The sequence below is a fragment of the Symphalangus syndactylus genome, chromosome 11 (assembly GCF_028878055.3).
Source record: "Symphalangus syndactylus isolate Jambi chromosome 11, NHGRI_mSymSyn1-v2.1_pri, whole genome shotgun sequence".
Classification (NCBI taxonomy): Eukaryota; Metazoa; Chordata; class Mammalia; order Primates; family Hylobatidae; genus Symphalangus; species Symphalangus syndactylus.
Window position 1 is genome coordinate 55,303,627 of NC_072433.2, and position 22,989 is coordinate 55,326,615.

General features: G+C 51.4%; 1 protein-coding gene across 6 annotated transcripts; it reads left to right on the plus strand.

Moving 5' to 3' along the window:
- Positions 1–5,006: 5,006 nt before the first annotated feature.
- On the plus strand, positions 5,007–13,194 carry CD19 (CD19 molecule). 6 transcript variants are annotated; one of them, XM_055298280.2, is made up of 15 exons: positions 5,007–5,333; positions 5,594–5,860; positions 6,159–6,362; positions 6,482–6,760; positions 9,016–9,126; positions 10,040–10,088; positions 10,399–10,487; positions 10,910–11,023; positions 11,158–11,262; positions 11,343–11,411; positions 11,512–11,568; positions 11,657–11,713; positions 12,540–12,635; positions 12,739–12,836; positions 12,999–13,194. In XM_055298280.2, exons 1-14 carry the CDS (start codon positions 5,246–5,248, stop codon positions 12,828–12,830), a joined length of 1,677 nt encoding a protein of 558 aa, XP_055154255.1. In that variant the 5' UTR covers positions 5,007–5,245; the 3' UTR covers positions 12,831–12,836; positions 12,999–13,194. The 6 variants fall into 6 exon arrangements, with proteins under 6 accessions (XP_055154255.1, XP_055154256.1, XP_063468087.1 ...); XM_055298281.2 differs by having other exon boundaries at positions 12,543–12,635; XM_063612017.1 differs by lacking the exon at positions 5,594–5,860 and having other exon boundaries at positions 5,089–5,333.
- The last annotated feature ends 9,795 nt before the right edge of the window (positions 13,195–22,989 follow it).

A 22,989-nucleotide genomic window follows, 5' to 3' on the forward strand; every position in this document is an offset into this window, starting at 1 on the left:
TCTGTGACCTCCACCCGGACGGTGACAGGCAATTCAGATTTATGTCCAGAGCCTTGGTTCCCCTTCCCCCAAACCTTTTTTCCCTCTGTAAAGGACATGCCAGGAACCTGGAAGTCCTTGATTCTACGTTTGCTCCTGCAAGTCCGGTAAACTCTACTTCCAATGTGCTGACTATTCCAGAATGTGCCCCTTTTTCTCCATCTCTAGCGCTAACTCTCCGTCCCAGCTCCCATCACCTCTCCTGAACTTCCAGTGTCGACTCGGCCCTTTAATTAATTCTCCGTAAAGCAGCTGGAGTGATTTTTGTAAAACATAATGCAGTCTGAAAATGGCCAAAGGTAGAACGCTTTTACACTGTTGGTGGGAATGTAAATTAGTTCAACCATTGTGTAGACAGTGTGGTGATTCCTCAAAGACCTAGAACCAGAAATACCATTTGACCCAGAAATCCTATTACTGGGTATATATCTAAAGGAATATAAATCATTCTATTACAAAGATACATGCACGAGTATGTTCATCGAAGCACTATTCAAAATAGCAAAGACATGGACTCAACCCAAATGCCCATCAATGATAGACTGGATAAAGACAATGTGGTACATATACACCATGGAATACTATACAGCCATAAAAAGGAACGAGATCATGTCCTTTGCAGGGACATGGATGAAGCTAGACGCTATTATCCTCAGCAAATTAATGCAGGAACAGAAAGTTAAACATGCATGTTCTCACTTATAAGTGGGAGCTGAACAATGAGAACACATGGACACAGGGAGGGGACCAACACACTTGGGGGCCTGTGGGGTGGGGGTTGGGAGGCGGGAGGGAGAGCATTAGCAAGAGTAGCTAATGCATCCTGGGCTTGATACCTAGGTGATGGGTTGATGGGTGCGGCAAACTACCACGGCAGACGTTTACCTGTGTAACAAACCTCAACATCCTGCACATGTACCCCAGAACTTGAAATAAAGAAAATGGACAAAGGATATGAACGGACATTTCACTGCTGTCACAGGTGGCAATATGTGCATGAAAAGATGTTAAACAGCCGGGCGCGGTGGCTCAAGCCTGTAATCCCAGCACTTTGGGAGGCCGAGGTGGGCGGATCACGAGGTCAGGAGATCGAGACCATCCTGGCTAACACGGTGAAACCCCGTCTCTACTAAAAATACAAAAAATTAGCTGGGCGTGTTGGCAGGCGCCTGTAGTCCCAGCTACTCGGGAGGCTGAGGCAGGAGAATGGCGTGAACCCGGGAGGCGGAGCTTGCAGTGAGCCGAGATCGCACTGCTGCACTCCAGCCTGGGGGACAGAGCAAGACTCCGTCTCAAAAAAAAAAAAAAAAAAAAAAGATGTTAAACATCATTAGCTATTTATTCGGGAAATACAAATTAAAACCACAATCGCTTTCATCACTGCGCACTTCTTGGAATGGCTAAAATAAGAATGCTAACACCAAATGCTGGTGAGTATGTGGAGAAACTAGGTTTCTCATATTTTGTTGATGGGAATGTGAAATGGTATAGCCACTCTGCAAAAAGAGTATGGCAGTTTTGAACAAAACTAAACATGCACTTACTTTTTCACCAAGTATAAAACCAAGTGTTTTCCACCAAGCTTGGAGCCGAGGTCTCGGCTCAAATGTTACCTCCTCAGTGAGGCCTTCCCTGATCACCCTAACTAAAATAACCACCTCTGGCTGAGTGTGGTGGCTTACACCTGTAATGCTAGCACTTTAGGAGGCCGATGGCAGGAGGATCATTTGAGCCCAGGAGTTCGAGACCAGCCTGGACAACATAGTGAGACCTCATCTCTACAAAAAATTGAAAAATTAGCTGGGCATGGCCGGGCGCGGTGGCTCACGCCTGTAATCCCAGCACTTTGGGAGGCTGAGGCAAGAGGATCGCCTGGGCCTAGGAGTTCAAGACTAGCCTGGGCAATATAGTGAGAAAGGAGAATAAAAGGAGTTTTCTCGCCTCTACAAAAAAAGGGAGAGAGTTTTTTTCCTAACTTCTTTTCCTTTTTTTTTTTTGAAATGGAGTTTTGCTCTTGTCTCCCAGGCTGGAGTGCAATGGCATGATCTTCGCTCACTGCAACCTCCGCCTTTCAAGTTCAAGCGATTCTCCTGCTTCAGCCTCCCAAGTAGCTGGAATTACAAGCGCGCGCCACCACATCAAGCTAATTTTTGTATTTTTAGTAGAGACGGGGTTTCACCATGTTGGCCAGGCTGGCCTTGAACTCCTGACCTCAAATGATCCGCCCCCCTCAGCCTCTCAAAGTGCTGGGATTACATGAGCTACCTTGCCTGGCCCCTAACTTATTTTCTTTTCTTTATCCAGCAAATACCTGTTGAGTGTCTACTAGATGCCTGTGCACATCTAGGGATGGTAAAGATTTCTGTTCTCAAAGAAAGAACATTCTGGTACAGGAGGCAGATGAGAAGACTAGCAAATACACGTGCATAATTTGAGATTGGGGCAAGTGCTGGGAATGAAATAGGGGCACGCGATCAAAAAAGCATGTGAGTAAAGAGAATTTGAGGAGGTTTTCTTTTTTTTTCTTTTTTCTTTTCTCCTCCTTTTTTATTTTTTTTTGAGACAGAGTCTCACTCTATCTTACAGGCTGGAGTGCGATGGTGCAATCTCGGCTCACTGCAACCTCCGCCTCCCGAGTTCAAGCAATTCTTCTGCCTCAGCCTCCCGAGTAGCTGGGATTATAGGCATGAGTTAATTTTTTTGTATTTTTAGTAGATACTGGGTTTCACCATGTTGGCCAGGCTGGTCTCATTCTCCTGACCTCAAGTAATCCACCCACCTCAGCCTCCCAAAGTGCTGAGATTACAGGCATGAACCACTGTGCCCAGTCTTTTTTTGTATTTTTTCGTAGAGAGGGGGTTTCACCATGTTGCCCAGGCTAGACCTGAACTCCTGGGCTCAAGTGATCCTCCCACCTCAGGCTCCTGAGTAGCTGAGACTACAGGTATGCACCATCATGCCCAGATACATTTTTTTTGTATTTTTAGTAAAGACGGATTTCTCCATTTTGCCCAGGCTAGTCTTGAACTCCTAGACTTAAGTGATCTGCCCACCTGGGCCTCCCAAAGTGCTAGGATTATAGGCGTGAGCCACCGCACCCAGCCAATACATATATATATATATATATAGAGAGAGAGAGAGAAATAAAGAGAGACAGGCTCTTGTTGCCCAGGCTGGAGTGCAATGGTGCCATCTCGGCTCACTGCAACCTCCATCCCCCTGATCCTCCTGCCTCAGCCTCCCAAGTAGCTGGGACCACAGGCATGTGCCACCACACCCAGCTAATTTTTTGTATTTTTGGTAGAGATGGGTTTTGCCATATTGCCCAGGCTGGTCTCCAACTCCTGAGCACAAGCAATCTGCCTGCCTTGGCCCCACAAAGTGCTGGGAGGTGAGAGTCACCTCGCCTGGCCTGAGATATATTTTTTAAATAATAATATATAGATTTTTGAAGCACCGGGGGCACAGGGAAGGCCTCTTTGAAGAAGTACCATTTGAACTGAGACCTGAGTGATGAAAAGAACCAATCCAGCAAAGAACCAGAGCCCCCAGCAAAGATCCAGGAAAAAGGGCTGCAAGTGCAAGGGCCCTGAGGCAGGGAAGCACTTGGCAAGGAGGAGAGTGGTGGAGGCGCGAGGTGGAAAATGTAGGTAGGTCAGCAACACTCGGCCTACTAGGCCTTGGGTTGGAGTTCTTATCTTAGGTAGATAAAAAGCAACTGACTTTGTTTTTTAAAAAATTTCTGTAGAGATGGGGTCTTGCTGTGTTGCACAGGCTGGTCTCAAATTCCTGTCCTCAAAGGATCCTCTTGCCTCAGCCTCCTAAAGTGTTGGGATTACAGGCGTGAGCCTCTGTGCCTGGCTGTAACTGACATGTTTTAAGCAGGGGAATGACATGGTCTAGTGAAAGCTAGTCTGGGCAGCTGGGTAGCTAATGAGGGGATTAGAGAGATTTTGTTGAATGAAAGGCAGATTGAGTCCTGCTACTCGCCCCCTTCATTCCCTAGTGCCTCACTCTTCCGCATCCCAGCCCCCTCAACTGGCCAAAGGGAAGTGGGGGCCCTGCCACCTGTAGGGAGGGTCCCCTGGGGCTTGCCCACAGCAAACAGGAAGTCACAGCCTGGTGAGATGGGCCTGGGAATCAGCCACTGAGAAAGTGGGTCTCTTGGGTCCCTGAACTCTTTTTCTGAGTCCCTGCAGCAGTGAAAAAGACACAGAGGAACATAGAGAGTGAGAGAGAGAGAGAGAGAGAGAGACAGAGAGGAGAGGCACGGGGCAGAATAAGAACAGATTTAGGAGTTAGAACTCCTGGGTTCTTTTAAAACAATTTTTCTTTTAGAGACAGGGTCTTGTTGTGTTGCCCGGGCTGGAGCACAGTGGCTATTCCCAGGCATAATCATGGTGCACTGCAGCCTTGAACTCCTGGGCTCAAGCGATCCTTCTACCTCAGCCTCCCAAGGACCTGGGACCATAGGCGTGTACCACTGTGCCTGGTTTTTGCCTAGTTTTGAACTGAGGCAGTATGACTTGAGCTCTTAGCCATTAATTAATGCTGTATCTCATTAACTGAGGGCTTACTATGTGCTGGACACTGGGCTAATAGTGCCGAACATATTGTCATTTTTAATCTTCACAAACAAACAATATTTGTATAGGACTGTTTTCTTTTTTTTTTTTTTGAAACAGTCTCACTCTGCTGCCCAGGCTGGAGTGCAGTGGTGTGATCTCGGCTCACTGCAACCTCCGCCTCCTGGGTTCAAGTGATTCTCCTGCCTCAGCCTCCCAAGTAGCTGGGATTACAGGTGCACACCACCATGCCCGGCTATTTTTTTTTTTTTTTTTTTGAGACGGAGTCTGTGTGCTCAGCATTGTTCTAGGGCACTTGCAATTAGTGGTGAACAACACGGTCTCTACTCCAAAGGGCTCACATTCTTGTGCAGAAAACAGAAATGAACAAATAAACACACAAGATCATTTCCCATGGTGGTGAGAGCTGGGATGAAAATAAAACAGCGTGGCAGGGAGGAGGCAAGTGTTGTGAGTCTGGAGGGTTCCTGGAGAATGGGGCCTGAGGCGTGACCACCTCCTTCCTCTCTGGAGGGACTGGCTGCCGCCCCCGTAGACACCCATGGTTGAGTGCCCTCCAGGCCCCTGCCTGCCCCAGCATCCCCTGCGCGAAGCTGGGTGCCCCGGAGAGTCTGACCACCATGCCATCTCCTTGCCTCCTCTTCTTCCTCCTCTTCCTCACCCCCATGGAAGTCAGGCCCCAGGAACCTCTAGTGGTGAAGGTGGAAGGTATGTCCAAAGGGCAGAAAGGGAAGGGATTGAGGCTGGAAACTTGAGTTGTGGCTGGGTGTCCTTGGCTGAGTAACTTACCCTCTCTGAGCCTCCATTTTCTTATTTGTAAAATTCAGGGAGGGGTTGGAAGGACTGTGCCGGCTCCTCCACTCCCAGCTTTTGGAGTCCTCTGCTCTATAACCCGGTGTGAAGAGTGGGGGGGGCTTGGAGGTGCCCCCCACCCCCATGCCCACACCTCTCTCCCTCTCTCTCCACAGAGGGAGATAATGCTGTGCTGCAGTGCCACAAGGGGACCTCAGATGGTCCCACTCAGCAGCTGACCTGGTGTCGGGAGTCCCCGCTTAAACCCTTCTTAAATCTCAGCCTGGGGCTGCCAGGCCTGGGAATCCACATGAGGCCCCTGGCCATCTGGCTTTTCATCTTCAACGTCTCTCACCAGATGGGAGGCTTCTACCTGTGCCAGCCAGGGCCCCCCTCTGAGAAGGCCTGGCGGCCTGGCTGGACAGTCAATGTGGAGGGCAGCGGTGAGGGCCGGGCTGGGGCAGGGGCAGGAGGAGAGAAGGGAGGCCACCATGGACAGAAGAGGTCCACGGCCGCAATGGAGCTGGAGAGAGGGGCTGGAGGGATTGAGGGCAAAACTCGGAGCTAGGTGGGCAGACTCCTGGGGCTTTGTGGCTTCAGCATGAGCTGCTTCCTGTCCCTCTAACTCTCACTGTCTTCTCTCTCTCTGCGGGTCTTTGTCTCTATTTATCTCTGTCTTTGAGTCTCTATCTCTCTCCCTCTCCTGGGTGTCTCTGCATTTGGTTCTGGGTCTCTTCCCAGGGGAGCTGTTCCGCTGGAATGTTTCGGACCTAGGTGGCCTGGGCTGTGGCCTGAAGAACAGGTCCTCAGAGGACCCCAGCTCCCCTTCCGGGAAGCTCATGAACCCCCAGCTGTATGTGTGGGACAAAGACCGCCCTAAGGTCTGGGAGGGAGAGCCTCCGTGTGGCCCACCGAGGGACAGCCTGAACCAGAGCCTCAGCCAGGGTAAGGTGATGATTGGGGAGATCCCGGGAAGCGGGGGTCCAGAGACGGAGGGGAGGGGAAACTGAAGAGGTGAAACCCTGAGGATCAGGCTTTCCTCGTCTTATCTCTCCCTGTCCCAGACCTCACCATGGCCCCTGGCTCCACACTCTGGCTGTCCTGTGGGGTACCCCCTGACTCTGTGTCCAGGGGCCCCCTCTCTTGGACCCATGTGCACCCCAAGTGGCCTAAGTCCTCAATGCTGAGCCTAGAGCTGAAGGATGATCACCCTGCCAGAGATATGTGGGTAATGGAGACGGATCTGTTGTTGCCCCGGGCCACAGCTCAAGACGCTGGAAAGTATTATTGTCACCGTGGCAACCTGACCAGGTCATTCCACCTGGAGATCACTGCTCGGCCAGGTAGAGTTTCTCTCAACTGGGAGGCATCTGTGTGGGGGTACTGGGAAGAAGTGGAAGCCAGTCAATCTTAGATTCCCCCAACCTGAGGGCTACTTCCAGCCTCACCCCAAACCCCAACTTCCACACAAAACATTGACTCCAAGTCTTCCTTTTTTTTGACGGAGTCTCGCTCTGTCGCCTAGGCTGGAGTGCAGTAGTGCCATCTCGTCTTGGCTCACTGCAACCTCCGCCTCCTAGGTTCAAGCGATTCTCCTGCCTCAGCCTCCTGAGTAGCTGGGATTACAGGTGCCCACCACCACACCTGGCTAATTTTTTTTTTTTTTTTGAGACGGAGTCTTGCACTGTCACCTGGGCTGGAGTGCAGTGGCGAGATCTCAGCTCACTGCAACCTCCGTCTTCCAGGTTCAAGTGATTCTCCTGCCTCAGCCTCCCGAGTAGCTGGGATTACAGGCACCCGCCACCACGCCTGGCTAATTTTTTTGTAATTTTAGTAGAGATGGGGTTTCATTATGTTGGCCAGGCTGGTCTGAAACTCCTGACTTCGTGATCCACCCGCCTCGGCCTCCCAAAGTGCTGGGATTACAGGCATGAGCCACAGGGCCAGGCCAGGCCTAATTTTTGTATTTTTAGTAGAGATGGGGTTTCTCCATGTTGGACCAGGCTGGTCTTGAACTCCTGACTTCGGGTGATCTGCCTGCCTTGGCCTCCCAAAGTACTGGAATTACAGGCGTGAGCCACCGCACCTGGCCTAGACTTCAAGTCTTTCTTCCCTCGCTTCCAAGACACTACTTTTCTGGGTCTTCACCTACCATTGCTTGCGCCTGCCCACCAGCTTGGGTGGAGTCTTCCTTCCTCCCCAAATCCTCACTCTTGGAGCCCTGGGCCCTCTTCTCATCCCTGTCTGCACACTTTCCCATTTGACCTTGACTCCCAGTGGCTTCTTGGGTCACCATGCCTTGGTGACTCTATTCTATGCTCCATACTCAGCCATCTCCTGTGCCATTTGATATCCCATGGACACCTCAGGCTCAACAGATACAAAATCAAACTCAATGTCTTCCCCAAGTATAGTCTTCTGGGTGGCCCAGTGTAAGCAGAGGGCACCACCACCTGCTCCTTCGCCCAGGCTAAGAACCTGGGCATCCTTCCTTTTCCTCACCCCGTCCAACAAACTGGTCACAGTGTTCTGCCAATTCTCTCTCCTTCATGCAATCCTATCATGCTATCCTAACTGCAATTCACAAACCCAACCCCAACTTTCACTCCAAACTTGATCCAAGCAATGTGCTGGATCCCAACTGTAACCTTGCAAACTCAACTCTGCCCTTCACTTTGACCGTGACTATCCTTAATTGCAGCAGAAAACTGATCATTATGCTCCCCTCAATCCACACATTGCCTCTGAGTACAGCCATGGTTTGTCCATGATTTGCTCAAAAGACACTGCCCCATGTCCTGTGCCAGGCTCTGTGACAATCCCTGACCTCCTGGGACATGGCTCCTTAGAGAGAGGAGAGCCTTTCTCACAGCTTGGGACTTTGAGTCTGTGTCTTTTTTTTTTTTTTTTTTTCTTTTTTTTTGAGATGGAGTCTCGCTCTGTCACCCAGGCTGGAGTGCAGTGGCGCAATCTCGGCTCACTGCAAACTCCACCTCCCGGGTTCACGCCATTCTCCTGCCTCAGCCTCTCCGAGTAGCTGGGACTACAGGCGCCCGCCACCACGCCCGGCTAATTTTTTTGTATTTTTAGTAGAGACGGGGTTTCACCGTGATCTCGATCTCCTGACCTCGTGATCCGCCCGCCTCAGCCTCCCAAAGTGCTGGGATTACAAGCGTGAGCCACCGCACCTGGCCTTTTTTTTTTTTTCTTGAGACAGAGTTTTGCTGTGGTTGCCCAGGCTGGAGTGCAGTGATCTCGGCTCACTGCAACCTCCGTCTTCCGGGTTCAAGCGATTCTCCTGCCTCAGCCTCCCAAGTAACTGGGATTACAGGCGCCCACCACCATGCCCAGCTAATTTTTTTGAATTTTTAGTAGAGATGGGGTTTCACCATGTTGGCCAGGCTGGTCTCGAACTCCTGACCTCAGGTGATCCACCCGCCTTTGCTTCCCAAAGTGCTGGGATTACAGGCGTGAACCACCACGCCCGGCCGAGTCTGTGTCTTGCCTCTGTGCCCCAGACTTGCGGTTCCTTGAGATCTCAGGATTGGGATGTAAGATGCCAGCCTGGGGTCCTCATCTCATAGCCCCTTCCCCCTAGTACTATGGCACTGGCTGCTGAGGACTGGTGGCTGGAAGGTCTCAGCTGTGACTTTGGCTTATCTGATCTTCTGCTTGTGTTCCCTTGTGGGCATTCTTCATCTTCAAAGAGGTGAGTCATGTCCCCAGTGGGTCTGTCCAAACCCTACTCCCTCTTCCCCAGGATAAGCTGGCTCTGGCCAGTCTGACAACCATCTTTCTTTCCTCCCATCCCTCCCTTCAAGACCCCAGAATCCTGTTCTCCCCAGTCTTCCTCTAGCCTCCCTCAAACTTCCCAAGCCTCTTGCAATTTTTTTTTTTTTTTTTTTTGAGACAGGGTCTCATTCTGTCACCCCACCTAGAGTGCAGTGGCACAATCTGAGCTCACTGTAACCTCTGCCTTCCAGGCTCAAGTGATCCTTGTGCCTCAGCCTCCCGAGTAGCTGAGACTACAAGTGTGTGCCACCACACCCGGCCAATTTTTTTATATTTTTAGTACAGACAGAGTTTCGCATGTTGCCCACGCTGGTCTCGAACTCCTGAGCTCAGGCAATTTGCCAGCCTCGGCCTCCCAAAGTACTGGGATTACAGGCGTGAGCCACCGTGCCTGGCTCCCTCAAAAAAAAAATTTTTTTTTTTTTGAGATGGAGTTTTTGTTCTCTTGCCCATGTTGGAGTGCAATGGCACGATCTCGGCTCACTGCAACCTCCGCCTCCGGGGTTCAAGCGATTCTCCTGCCTCAGCCTCCCTATAAGCTAGGATTACAGGCGCCCACCACCACGTCTGGCTAATTTTTATATTTTTAGTGGAGACGAGGTTTCACCATGTTGGCCAGGCTGGCCTCGAACTCTTGACCTCAAATGATCCGCCCGCCTCAGCCTCCCAAAGTGCTGGGATTACAGGCACGAGCCACCGCGCCCGTCCGCCTTGCAATTTGAACTCCTGTCTCCTCTGTTGAACCAAGTGACCTCCCCAGCACCTCGCCCCACAAATCCTCACCCTGCCAAGCAGCCCCTCCTCTGATCACTCCCTTTAACTCCCACCAGCCCTGGTCCTGAGGAGGAAAAGAAAGCGAATGACTGACCCCACCAGGAGGTAATGCAACCAGTGCACCCCGCGGTAACACCCTCCACCTTCACTTTATGCCTTGCACTTACTGTTGCCTCTGCCCAGGGGTTCTTTGCTTCGTCTCTACTGTTTCAAATACTGCCCAACCTCAAAGCCCAGCTCCAAAGCTACCTCCTCTGTGAAGACCTCCTTGGAAATAACCATCTCAGACTCCTCTATTGGCTGTCCCAGCACAAGTGATCACGTTTAACCTGTGAAGGCCTGGACAGAATCTTGAGTGGGTCCGCCATTCCCTTCCAAGTCGGCCCTCACCGTGCACTTCCTCTTCTCCCGCCAGGTTCTTCAAAGTGACGCCTCCCCCAGGAAGCGGGCCCCAGAACCAGTACGGGAACGTGCTATCTCTCCCCACACCCACCTCAGGCCTCGGTAAGAGGCACCGCCCCTCCAGCCTATAGCTCCGCCCCAGAACCGGGGCTCCACCCCCACTGTCCTCATCCCTCCAATCCGCTGTGCGCCAAGCCTTCTGGAGCTCGGAACTCCGCCCCCGGGGCGGGGAGTCCCGCCCAGCTATGAGCCCCGCCTCTAGAGCCAGGCCCCGCCTCCAAGGCTCAGAGCCACGCCCCCAGGACCCAGAGCCTGAAGTCGTGATCAAGAGCAGAACCTCGCCCCAGAACTGAAGGCCTCGGCCCTAGATTTGGATCCCGCCCCAGGGTTCAAGGCCGGGTTCCTAGACCCAGAGTCCATTCGCAGAGCCCAAAACATCCTCTTCTCGTGCCCCGCCGCGCGGACCCTTAGCCTTGACCGCCCCAATCTCTTCTGACCCCGTCTTACAACGCCCCTCTCGCCAGGACGCGCCCAGCGTTGGGCCGCAGGCCTGGGGGGCACCGCTGCGTCTTATGGAAACCCGAGCAGCGACGTCCAGGCGGATGGAGCCGTGGGGTCCCGGAGCCCGCCGGGAGTGGGTGAATGACTGGGAGAGGGAAGGGTCGTTCCCCACATGGAGGGGGTTGCAGCGGTCTGTGGCCCGAATAGTGGACTGGGGCCTGGAGGAGAGGGGGCATGACTCGGTTCCCCATCCCCATCCCCAAACCCCCAGGCCCAGAAGAAGAGGAAGGGGAGGGCTATGAGGAGCCTGACAGTGAGGAGGGCTCCGAGTTCTATGAGAACGACTCCAACCGTGGGCAGGAACAGCTCTCCCAGGGTAAGGCTGCCCTCCCCCTGGCCCCCCACCTCTCTGCGGTGGCCTGTGGACTCCCATGGACACCCCTTCTTCTCCACCAGATGGCAGTGGCTACGAGAACCCTGAGGACGAGCCCCTGGGTCCTGAGGACGAAGACTCCTTCTCCAGCGGTAACTTGGGGCCTTTGTGGGACCTCAGAGACTTAGGTGTAATTGCAGCACTGTGACACCCCTAGAAGGGGTCCCTGGAGTTCTCTCTCTTCTGCCACAGCTGAGTCTTACGAGAACGAGGATGAAGAGCTGACCCAGCCGGTTGCCAGGACAATGGGTGTGTGTGAGGATGGCAACAGTCCAGGGGGGAGGTGGAGGACACCTGGAGGCCAGGAGGAATGGTAACCTCCCTTTTCCCTTTCCAGACTTCCTGAGTCCTCATGGGTCAGCCTGGGACCCCAGCCGGGAAGCAACCTCCCTGGGTGAGAGATGCTTTAGATCAGACTGCCTTGCCCAGCTTGGGTGACCTGGCCTCAGCTGTGACACCAGATCCAACTTTGACCTGACCCTGACCGCAAACCTGAACCCAATCCTGTGACTCCTCTCACCTCAACACTGAGCCCCATCCCCCATCCTGACCCCCAATATTTACCCCCTCCCTAACTGAATATCAACACCGATCCCAATGCAGTATCAGCCTGGACTTGACCTCCACCTCACCTCAGCCCCAGTGGAGACCTCAACTTGGACCCCAGCTTACTCTGCAGCTTCTTCATGACTCTGACTCCCTCCAGTTTTTTCTTTTTCTTTTTTTTTTTTTTTTTCTTGAGACGGAGTCTCGCTCTGTCGCCCAGGCTGGAGTGCAGTTGCCGCCTCTGCCTCCTAGGTTCAAGCGATTCTTATGCCTCAGCCTCCTGAGTAGCTGGGATTATAGATGTTTGCCACCACACCTGGCTAATTTTTGTATTTTTAGTAGAGACAGGTATTCGCCATGTTGGCCAGACTTGTCTCAAACTCCTGGCCTGTAGTGATCTGCCCGCCTTGGCCTCCCAAAGTGCTGGGATTACAGGCATGAGCCACCACGCCCGGCCCAGTTCTGTTCTTGACCTCTTCCCTAGCCATAAGCTAACCCATATCTAACCCTGACCTTACAGCTAACTGGGGCCCCAAACCCGATGCTGACTGAATCACCCCTTCCCAGCACAGCAGGGGTGATGCCCCTCACCTTCCTCTGCCCCTCAGTCTTCCTCCTTACCGTAGGCTGTACTTCCTGTGCCCTAGCCTCCAATTCTCCATCCCCCGCCCAAGCAGGGTCCCAGTCCTATGAGGATATGAGAGGAATCCTGTATGCAGCCCCCCAGCTCCGCTCCATTCGGGGCCAGCCTGGACCCAATCATGAGGAAGGTGGGTGCTTCTGCCGCTGTCCCCTGCTTTCCCCTGGGCTGACTTTGCCTTCCAGCCTACTTCCAGTGCCACCTGTGTTCTCCTCCTCCCTGGTCCTATCCAGATGCAGACTCTTATGAGAACATGGATAATCCCGATGGGCCAGACCCAGCCTGGGGAGGAGGGGGCTGTGTAGGCACCTGGAGCACCAGGTGATCCCAGGTGAGCTGGGACTGCCCCTAGGGAAAGGGGGGAGGGAGGGAGATAGGCACGGTTGGCAGTGGCTGCTGGCTCTCAGGGAGGGAGAGGGAACAGGGTTCCTAGGGCCTGGTGGGCAGGGGGAGGGCTGCTGGACCCCTCCCCATCACCGTTTCTTCTGCATAGCCTGGATCTCCTCAAGTCCCCAAGATCCACACCTGACTCTGAAATCTGAAGACCTCGAGCATATGATGCCAACCTCTGGAGCAATGTTGCTTAGGATGTGTGCATGTGTGTACGTGTGTGTGTGTGTTTGTATACATGCCAGTGATACTTCCAGTCCCTTTTGTATTCCTTAAATAAACTCAATGAGCTCTTCCAATCCTATGAAGTAGTGCCATTGTGTGGGAAGGGAAAGAAAGGCGTCTTGAATCCAATGGAAGAGGGAGGGCTGCCTTCTGCATACGAAGGGCCTTTTCCCCATGCGGTGGCCCACACTTGTAATCCCAGCACTTTAGGAGGCCAAGCAGGTGGATCATTTGAGGTCAGGAGTTCGAGACCAGCCTGGGCAACCTGGTGAAACCCCATCTCTACTAAAAATACAAAAATTAGCCGGGTGTGGTAGCGAGCCTGTAGTCCCAGCTACTCGGGAGGCTGAGGTTGGAGAATCACTTGAACCTGGGAGGCAGAGGTTGCAGTGAGCGGAGATGGTGCCATTACACTTCAGCCTGGGCGACAGAGCAAGACTCCGTCTCAACAAAAAATAAAGATAAAAATAAAACAAAGGGCCTTTCCCCTTCCATGGCCTAGCCTTCACCTACTGCCCTCTTTTGCCCAGTACCCACGGATCCCTCACTATCAGCCCCCTCCCACCATCCAGCTACCCAATTATCATTAATTCAGCAGTTGCATGCTGGGTGCCAGTGGAGAAAAAACAGCCCAGGAATTAGCCGTCTAGTTAGAAGACGCTATTCATTGTCACTGAGTACTTATTTATTGAGCATCTACTATACTCTTTTTTTTTTTGTTTTTGAGACAGGCTCTCACTTTGTTGCACAGGCTGGAGTGCAGTGGTGCAATCATGGCTCACTGCAGCCTCGACCTCCCAGGCTCAAGAGTTTCTCCCACCTCAGCCTCCCGAGTAGCTGGGATTACAGGTGCCTGCCACCATGCCCAGCTAATTTTTTGTATTTTTAGTAGAGATGGGGTTTCACTATGTTGGCCAGGCTGGTCTCAAACGCCTGACCTCATGATCCACCTGCCTCGGCCTCCCAAAGTGCTGGGATTACAGGCGTGAGCCACTGCACCCGGCCACAGCTCATTTTTTATTTTTTGTAGAGACGAGGTCTTGCCATGCTGCCCAGGCTGGTCTTGAATGCCTGGGCTCCAGTGATCCTACCAACCTTGGCCTCCCAAAGTGCTGAGATTACAGATGCCCACTACCACACCCAGCTAATTTTGTATTTTTAGTAGAGACGGGGTTTCCCCGTGCTGGCCAGGCTGGTCTCAAACTCCTGACCTCAGGTGATCCACCTGCCTCAGCCTCCCAAAGTTCTGGGATTACAGGCATGAGCCACAGTGCCCGATCTTACTATGTTCTAAGCACTAATATCAATGAGCAAATTTTATCCTTACAATAACTTCACAAAGATAGTAAATACTTATTATGTGCCAGGATTGTATTCAAATATTTTATGTATATTTTATGGACATGTTATGTATGTTTGTGTATATTCATTCATTTTATCGTTACGACCCTACGAGGTAGGTATACTATTAATATTATTTTCACTATTTCTTTTCTTTCTTTCTTTTTTTTTTTGAGACAGGGTCTCACTCTGTCACCCAAGCTGGAGTGGGTGGTGCCATCTTGGCTCACTGCAACCTCTGCCTCCTGGGTTCAAGCGATTCTCCTGCCTCAGCCTCCCAAGTAGCTGGGATTACAGGCCTGTGCCACCACACCTGGCTGATTTTTGTATTTTTAGTAGAGATGGAGTTTCTCCATGTTGGCCAGGCTGGTCTCTATCTCCTGGCCCCCAGTTAACAGCCTTCTGCCTCGGCCTCCCACCCTGTTTTTGTTGTAGAAATTTCTTCCTTATATCTGAGCATGTAAAACTTACTTCATCTTTTTTTTGTTGTTTTTTTTTTTGAGACGGAGTCTCGCTCTGTCACCCAGGCTGGAGTGGAGTGGCACCATCTCGGCTCACTGCAACCTCTCTCTTCCCTGTTCAAGCAGTTCTCCTGCCTCTGCCTCCTGAGTAGCTGGGATTATAGGCACGTGCAACCACACTCGGCTAATTTTTGTATATTTAGTAGAGACGGGGTTTCACCATGTTGGCCAGGCTGGTGTCGAACTCCTGACCTTAGGTGATCCGCCCACCTCAGCCTCCCAAAGTACTGGGATTACAGGCGTGAGCCACTGCGCCTGGCCTTTTTTTTTTTTTTTTTTTTTTTTTTTTTTTTGACATCGAGTCTTGTTCTGTCACCCAGACTGGAGTGCAGTGGCTCGATCATAGCTCACTGCAACTCCTGGTCTCAAGTGATCTGCCTGCCTTGGCCTCCCAGGGTGCTGGGATTACAGGCACCCAGCCCCTAAAACTTCTTTCATCTGTATTAACATTACTACGATGTGCCAGGCATTGTACCATTCTCCAGGTGGCAACTCATTTTATCTTTACCACTGTCCTATGAGGAAAATACACTAAAAATTATTATTATTTTACAGCTCAGGAGATTGGGGCACAGATAAATTAAATACTTCAATTGCTAACTGACTTTAGGCAACTTAACCTGACCCTCCATTGCCTCAGCTACAAAATCCCATTAAGGTGGAGGCATGCTGTAGTTACTATTACCTTTACATGGCATGTAAAAGAAGTCAAAGAAACCTTCCATGGAGGCATGGCACGGTGGCTTATGTCTGTAATCCCAGCCGTTTTGGAGGCCAAGGCGGGTGGGATCAACTGAGGTCAGGAGTTTGAGACCAGCCTGGCCAACATGGTGAAACCTCCTCTCTATTAAAAATACAAAAATTAGCTGGGCGTGGTGGCGGGCGCCTGTAATTACAGCTCCTCGGAAGGCTGAGGCAGGAGAATTGCTTGAATCCGGGAGGCAGAGGTTGCAGTGAGCCGAGATGGCACCACTGCACTCCAGCCTGGGGGGCAGAGCGAGACTCCGTCTCAAAACAAAAACAACAGCAAAAACCTTCCGTGGTGACCCCATGAGCCATGAGAATGGAAGTCCCCATGGAAGGTTTCTTTGATTTCACAGAAGGTGTCTTTGACTTCTTTGTGTTTCTCCTGCCTGTGACAGCCTCATGGGTTCCTGGGGCCCCACTAACAACCCCTGGGGCCGGCTTGCTTTGGCTCCTGCCACAGTCTTACAGGCTGCACAAGATTCTGACTATTTTATTTATGAGTTCCTCAGAACAGGTTTCTGCACCAGAGGTTTGGGCTAACTCCAAGCCTATACTTTGGTCAGCCTTGGGGTTCTGAGTGCCTGGATGGCTTTTTCTATCCACTCTCAGGTGGCTCGCTTCTATATTGTGTGCCAGGGCCTGGGGATGGATTTTTTTTTTTTTTTTTTTTTTTTTTTGAGGCGAAGTCTTGCTCTGTTGCCCAGGCTGTAGTGCAGTGGTGCGATCTCGGCTCACTGCAATCTCCGCCTCCTGGGTTCAAGCGATTCTCCTGCCTCAGCCTCCTGAGTAGCTGGGATTACAGGCAGGTGCCACTATACCGGCTAATTTTTGTATTTTTAGTAGAGATGGGGTTTCTACATGTTGGTCAGGCTGGTCTCGAACTCTTGGCCTCAAGTGATCCACCCGCCTCAGCCTCCCAAAGCCCAAAGTGCTGGGATTATAGCCCAGGCTGGAGTGTAATGGTGTGATCTTGGCTCACTGCAACTTCCGCCTCCTGGGTTAAAGCGATTCTCCTGCCTCGGCCTCCCGAGTAGCTTGGATTACAGGTGCCTGCCACCATGCCCGGCTAATTTTTTATATTTTTAGTAGAGACGGTTGGGGGGGGGAGTGTTTCACTATGTTGGCCAGGCTGGTCTTGAACTCCTGACCTCCTGATCTACCCGCCTTGGCCTCCCAAAGTGCTGGGATGACAGGCGTGAGCCACCTTGCCCAGCCCCCATGTGGGTGTTAAAATGCCAATCGTAGGAGATTCCTGCATTCCCATAGGCTGCTTGACTTCACCGTCCCCACTGCCCCCACCACTGTGGCTTTGATTTTCCTCCTTATTCTGGAACCAAGAAGATTCTGTCTTCCTTTTGAGCTTAGCTACCTATTAAAAAAAGAAAAGAAAAAAGCAGCACTCCTAATTATATTTTGCTTAGTGTATGCATGCATTTGGAATACAAACCTCTAGTACTTCTTTATGCTTGCATCTTGAACACAAGTCTCTGAGATTCCAAAAAAAAATCCAGATCATCTAGTGTAGCATTTATCTGCTCCCCACCAGCTGTTCGCATTGCTATAATCCCCTACCTTAAGCTTCAGCTAAAATAAGCTCTCACATGGCTGTAATCTTTGCCGTTCCCTATTACCTTTCTCCCAGCCTGCTTCATTCATCTTGGTGTCCTGCCTGTCTGAAGCACCTGAGCCTGTGACTCCTGGTGAAAATATCCTGCTGGCCAGGCTTGGTAGCTCACACCTGTGATTCCAGCCCTTTGGGAGGCTGAGGCGGGTGGATCATGAGGTCAGGAGTTCGAGATCAGCCTGGCCAACATGGTGAAACCCCGTCTCTACTAAAAATACAAAAATTAGCCAGGCATGGTGGCTTGTGCCTGTAGTCCCAGCTACTTGGGAGGCTGAGGCATGAGAATTGCTCGAACCCAGGAGGCGGAGGTTGCAGTGAGCCGAGATCGCGCCATTGCACTCTAGCTTGGGCGACAGAACAAGACTCTGTCTCAAAAAATAGAAAACAAAAAGAACTGTCTTGCTGGGATCGGATCCATGTCCAAGTCATCTCTGTGCCCCTGCTCCCCAGCTGGGGGATGAGAAGGGTCAGGGAATGAGTGGGGAAGGAGGAGGAGGAGTGAATGAAGGGCTGTGGGAAGTGCTGTGATGGGTGCTTTATCCATTCGGGGTGCAGAGGAAGGAGACACCCTTGTGGGCTCTGCCACTTTGGGGAGTCTCCCAGGAAGTTGAGGTTGGAACAGAGGTGTGCTGCCTCCCACCAAGTGCCCTGGAATCAGACTAGCTGTTTTTCTTTTTTTGATGGAGTCTGGCTCTGTCACCCAGGTTGGAGTGCAGTGGTGCAATCTTGGCTCACTGCAACCTCCACTTCCCAGGTTCAAGCAATTCTCCTGCCTCAGCCTCCTGAGTAGCTGGGACTACAGGCACACACCACCATGCCCAGCTAGATTTTTTTTGTTTGTTTGTATTTTTAGTAGAGACGGGGTTTCATCATGTTGGCCAGGCTCGTCTTGAATGCCTGACCTCAGATGATTTGCGTGCCTCAGCCTCCCAAAGTGGTGGGTTTACAGGCATGAGCCACTGTGCCTGGCCCAGACTAGCTGGGTTTATGTGAATCCTGGCTCCACCCCTTTCCAGCTACATGACTTAAGCTCTCTGAACTGTAGTTTCCTGGTGTGTAAAATAGACCATGAAATAGTAATTCAGAATATGAGGACATTGTCAATGAGTCTTAAATGACATGTAAAACATACAACAGTGGCTTAGCAAGGACTCAAACATGAGCTCTTATTATTTGACATCTTTTTTTTTTTTTTTTTTTGAGACAGGGTCTCACTAGGCTAGGCTAGGCCAAGTTAGAGGGTAATGGCACAATCATAGCCCACCGTAACTTTGAACTCCTGGATTCGAGTAATTCTCCCTCCTCAGCCTCCCTAGTAGCTGGGACTACAGGCATGCACCACCACACCCGGCTGGCTAACTTCTGTATTTTTTGGTAGAGAAGGGGTTTTGCCATGTTGCCCAGGCTGGTCTCGAGCTCCTGGCCTCAAGTGATCCTCCCACCTCGGCCTCCCAAAGGGCTAGGATTACAGTCGTGAGCCACTGCACCTGGCCAAAATATTATATATTTTAAGAGATGAGGTCTCGGCTGGGCACGGTGGCTCACACCTGTAATCTCAGCACTTTTGGAGGCTGAAGGGGGTGGATCACGAGGTCAAGAGATCGAGACCATCCTGGCCAACATGGTGAAACCCCGCCTCTACTAAAAATACAAAAATCGGCTGGGCTTGGTGAAACACGCCTGTAGTCCCAGCTACTTGAGAGGCTGAGGCAGGAGAATCGCTTGAACCCAGGAGGCGGAGGTTGCAGTGAGCCGAGATCGCGCCACTGCACTCCAGCCTGGCAACAGAGCGAGACTCCGTCTCAAACAAAAACAAAAACAAAAAACAGAGATGAGGTCTCGCTATGTTTGCCCAGGCTAGCCTTGAGCTCCTGGACTCAAGCAATCTTCCCATCTCAGCGTTCCTAGTAGCTGGGACTTACAGGTGAACTTTCAGCTCTTGAGCAAGGTTTGGGGAAAGGAGACTTGAAAATTTTAGATTCTCAGGGCCACCTCCTGCTTGTGGTTTGCAGTGGCTTCCCGGGAGCGCCCAAGGCTGGCCTGCAGCCTGGCTACAGAGAGAGGCTGAAGGCCTCCTGGGGCTGGGAAGTCGGTGGAGTCCAAGGAGCTTCCGTTTCCTGGAAAACAGCTCCACCTGCTGGCTGTTGTGCGCCTGCAGTCTTGACCTTGGCCGAGTCTGCACGGGGAAGGGAAATGCATGCTGGTCCAGCTGGGGGCGCCTGGAGGGGACATGGGTGCCGCGGTTGGGATGGAGGCGTATGGGATGGGACTAGGGCAGAGGTCGACATGCCGTTCTGCGTGAATGTATGAGGCGCGAGTTTTGTGAGCACCGTGGGTGTGTGAGCAGCATGTGATATTAGGGTGTGTGCCGTGTGAGTATCCTGCGCGACATGTGGCGTAGGACGTAAGTGTGAGGCGGCAGGGGGTTATACGGTTGGAGGCAAAGTGGGAAGAGTGAAGTGTTGAAGGGGCGTGTTTGTGTTGTGTTGGGATATATGTTGTGCAGGAGTTGCCAACGCTGTGGATGTGTGGAGGGCGTGTAGTCTCTGAGGTGCACAATATTGTTGGTAGGAGGTGTTGGCGAGTGTGTTCGGGAAATATAATTAAGAAACAAAATATCTCAACCCAACAAACTTCTCCACAAAGGTAGTAGAGACAGAAAACAGTTTTATTCTTATTTTTGTTTAAAAAGTTGGAAAGTGGGCTGGGCGCGATGGCTCACGCCTGTAATCCCAGCACTTTGGGAGGCTGAGGCGGGCGGATCACCTGAGGTCGGGAGTTCGAGACCAGCCTGACCAACATGGAGAAACCCAATCTCTACTAAAAGTACAAAAAGTTAGCCAGGCGTGGTTGTTGCATGTCTGTAATCCCAGCTACTCAGGAGGCTGAGGCAGGAGAATCGCTTGAACCCAGGAGGTGGAGGTTGCAGTGATCCAAGATTGCGCCACTGCACTCCAGCCTGGGCAACAAGAGTGAAACTCCAACTCAAAAAAAAAAAAAAGTTTTAAAATGTATTATTATTTTTCATAGAGTTGGGGGTTTTACTATATTGCCCAGGCGGATCTTAACGCTCAGCCTGAAGTGATCCTCCCACCTTGGCCTCCCAAATTGCTGGGATTACAGACGTGAACCACTGTGCCTGGCCTTAAATTGTATGTATTTATTTATTTTTAGAGAGAGGGTCTTGCTCTGTTGCCCAGGCTAGAGTGCAGTGGTGAGATCATAGCTCACTGCAGCCTTGAACTCCTGGGCTCAATCAGCCTCCCAAGTAGCTAGGACTACAGGTGTGCATCACCACACCCACTAATTATTATTACTTTTTGTAGGGATGGGGTCTTGCTATATTGCCCAGGCTGGCCTTGAACCCTAGACCTCAAGTGATCCTCCCACCTCAGGCTCCCAGTGCTGGGATTACAGGCATAAGCCACCGTGCCTGGGCTAGTTTTATTATTGAATAAGCATAATGTTTCTTTCTTTTTTGACATGGAGTTTCACTCTTGTTGCCCAGGCTGGAGTGCAATGGCACGATCTCAGCTCACTGGAACCTCCGCCTCCCAGGTTCAAGTGATCCTACTGCCTCAGGCTCCGGAGTAGCTGGGATTACAGGTGCCCACCACAATGCCTGGCTAATTTTTTGTACTTTTAGTAGAAAAATACACCACCTTATTGGCCAGGCTGGTCTCGAACTCCTGACCTCAGGCGATCCAACCGCCTCAGCCTCCCAAAGTACTGGGATTACAGGCGTGAGCCACTGCACCCGGCTTGAATAAGCATTAAGTTAGAATGTGATGCACATCACTGGCAATCTGCTAAAAGATTTCAAAGGCAAAAAGAAATATCTCATCCTTCGTTACAGCCAAGCAGGTATAAACCATTATCCTGTTTTCAAGATAAAATTTCAAATTCCATATTGTTACAGGAGCTGCTGGTTCATATGCCCACTGTACAGTTACAAGTCTGTGACTCTGAGACAGTGGGGACGCAGCAGAGAGAGTTTAATGATCGCAGGGTGCCGAGCGAGGTGATGGGAGGAGACCCTCAAATCTCTCTCCAAGGAGTTCTAGTCTGGGGCTTTTAAGGGGTTTGTGGAGGGTAATGGGCTGGAAAATTGGGGTCATTAATTGGTTGGGAAGGGGGATGAAATCGTCAGGGTGTAGAAGCTGCATTTTGGGGGCAGTCAGCTCCTTGTGAGGTCCTTCAGGTCAGCTGAGTCAGTAGTTCCATCAAGACCTGAAGGAATATCTCAAAGGGAACGCCTAATGTAATGTCCAAGCTGTGATTCAAGAGCAGTTAGGGGGAACTATAATCTTGTGACAGGGGCTACGTGACTGTGGGGCAACAGGCACCAGATGGCTTTGGGGAAGCAGGTCAGGGAGCAGCTGCCCTGAGATCAATGCTGAGCGCACCGCAAACTTGGTTTCTTTTCATTTCTCCCTCTCCCTTCTCCTCAAGTTTATAGGGGTGGTTGCAATATCATGTTTTCAAGATAAACAATGACTAGTCCTCATGTAAGAGGACTTGACAACACCTTTAGTCAAACGTAGTTCAGCCTTTTTTTTTTGAGATGGAGTCTCGCTCTGTTGCCCAGGCTGGAGTGCAGTGGCGCGATCTCGGCTCACTGCAACCTCTGCCTCCTGGGTTCACGCCATTCTCCTGCCTCAGCCTCCTGAGTAGCTGGGACTACAGGCGCCCGCCACCATGCCTGGCTACTTTTTTGTATTTTTTAGTAGAGACGGGGTTTCACTGTGTTAGCCAGGATGGTCTCAATCTCTGGACCTTGTGATCTGCCCGCCTTGGCCTCCCAAAGTGCTGGGATTACAGGTGTGCCTGGCTTTTTTTTTTTTTTTTTCTTTTGCAACAGAGTCTGGCTCTGTCGCCCAGGCTGGAGGGCAATGGCTCGATCTCGGGTCACTGCAACCTCCGCCTCCTGGGTTCAAGTGATCCTCCTGCCTCAGCCTCCCAAGTAGCTGGGAATACAGGCGCGCACCACCATGCCCAGTTAATTTTTTTTTTTTGTATTTTAGTAGAGATGGGGTTTTACCATGTTGGCCAGGCTGGTCTCGAACTCTTGACCTCAAGTGATCCACCCGCCTCGGCCTCCCAAAGTGCTGGGATTACAGGCGTGAGCCACCATGCCTGGCCCCAGTCTAACTTTATGATGGTAAGTGGGGTGACCACCTGTGTTATCAAGTTGGCTTGTATGGTAGGGGTGGGTAGACACACACTTTTCGTATCTTTAGGAGAGGAGGTAGCCTGCATCTTGGAGCAAGACTAAAGCCAAGCTTTTCCCTCCTAGGGGAAATGGGAGACAGGAGAGCTAACTGTCTTGATGACGGCATTTCGTCCGGGCTCCCAGGTCCTTGAATTCCTGAATTCGGAGACCAGCAAGTGACTTATGTAGCCATCATGAAGATTTACATATGCCAGGCTGGGTGCTATGGCTTACACCTGTAATCCCCGCACTTTGGGAGGCCGAGGCAGGTGGATCACTTGAGGTTAGGAGTTCAAGACCAGCCTGGGCAACATGGTGAAACCCCGTCTCTACTAAAAATACAAAAATTAGCTGGGCGAGGTGGCAGGCACCAGTAATCGCAGCTACTCGGGAAGCTGAGGCAAGAGAATCATTTGAACCCTGA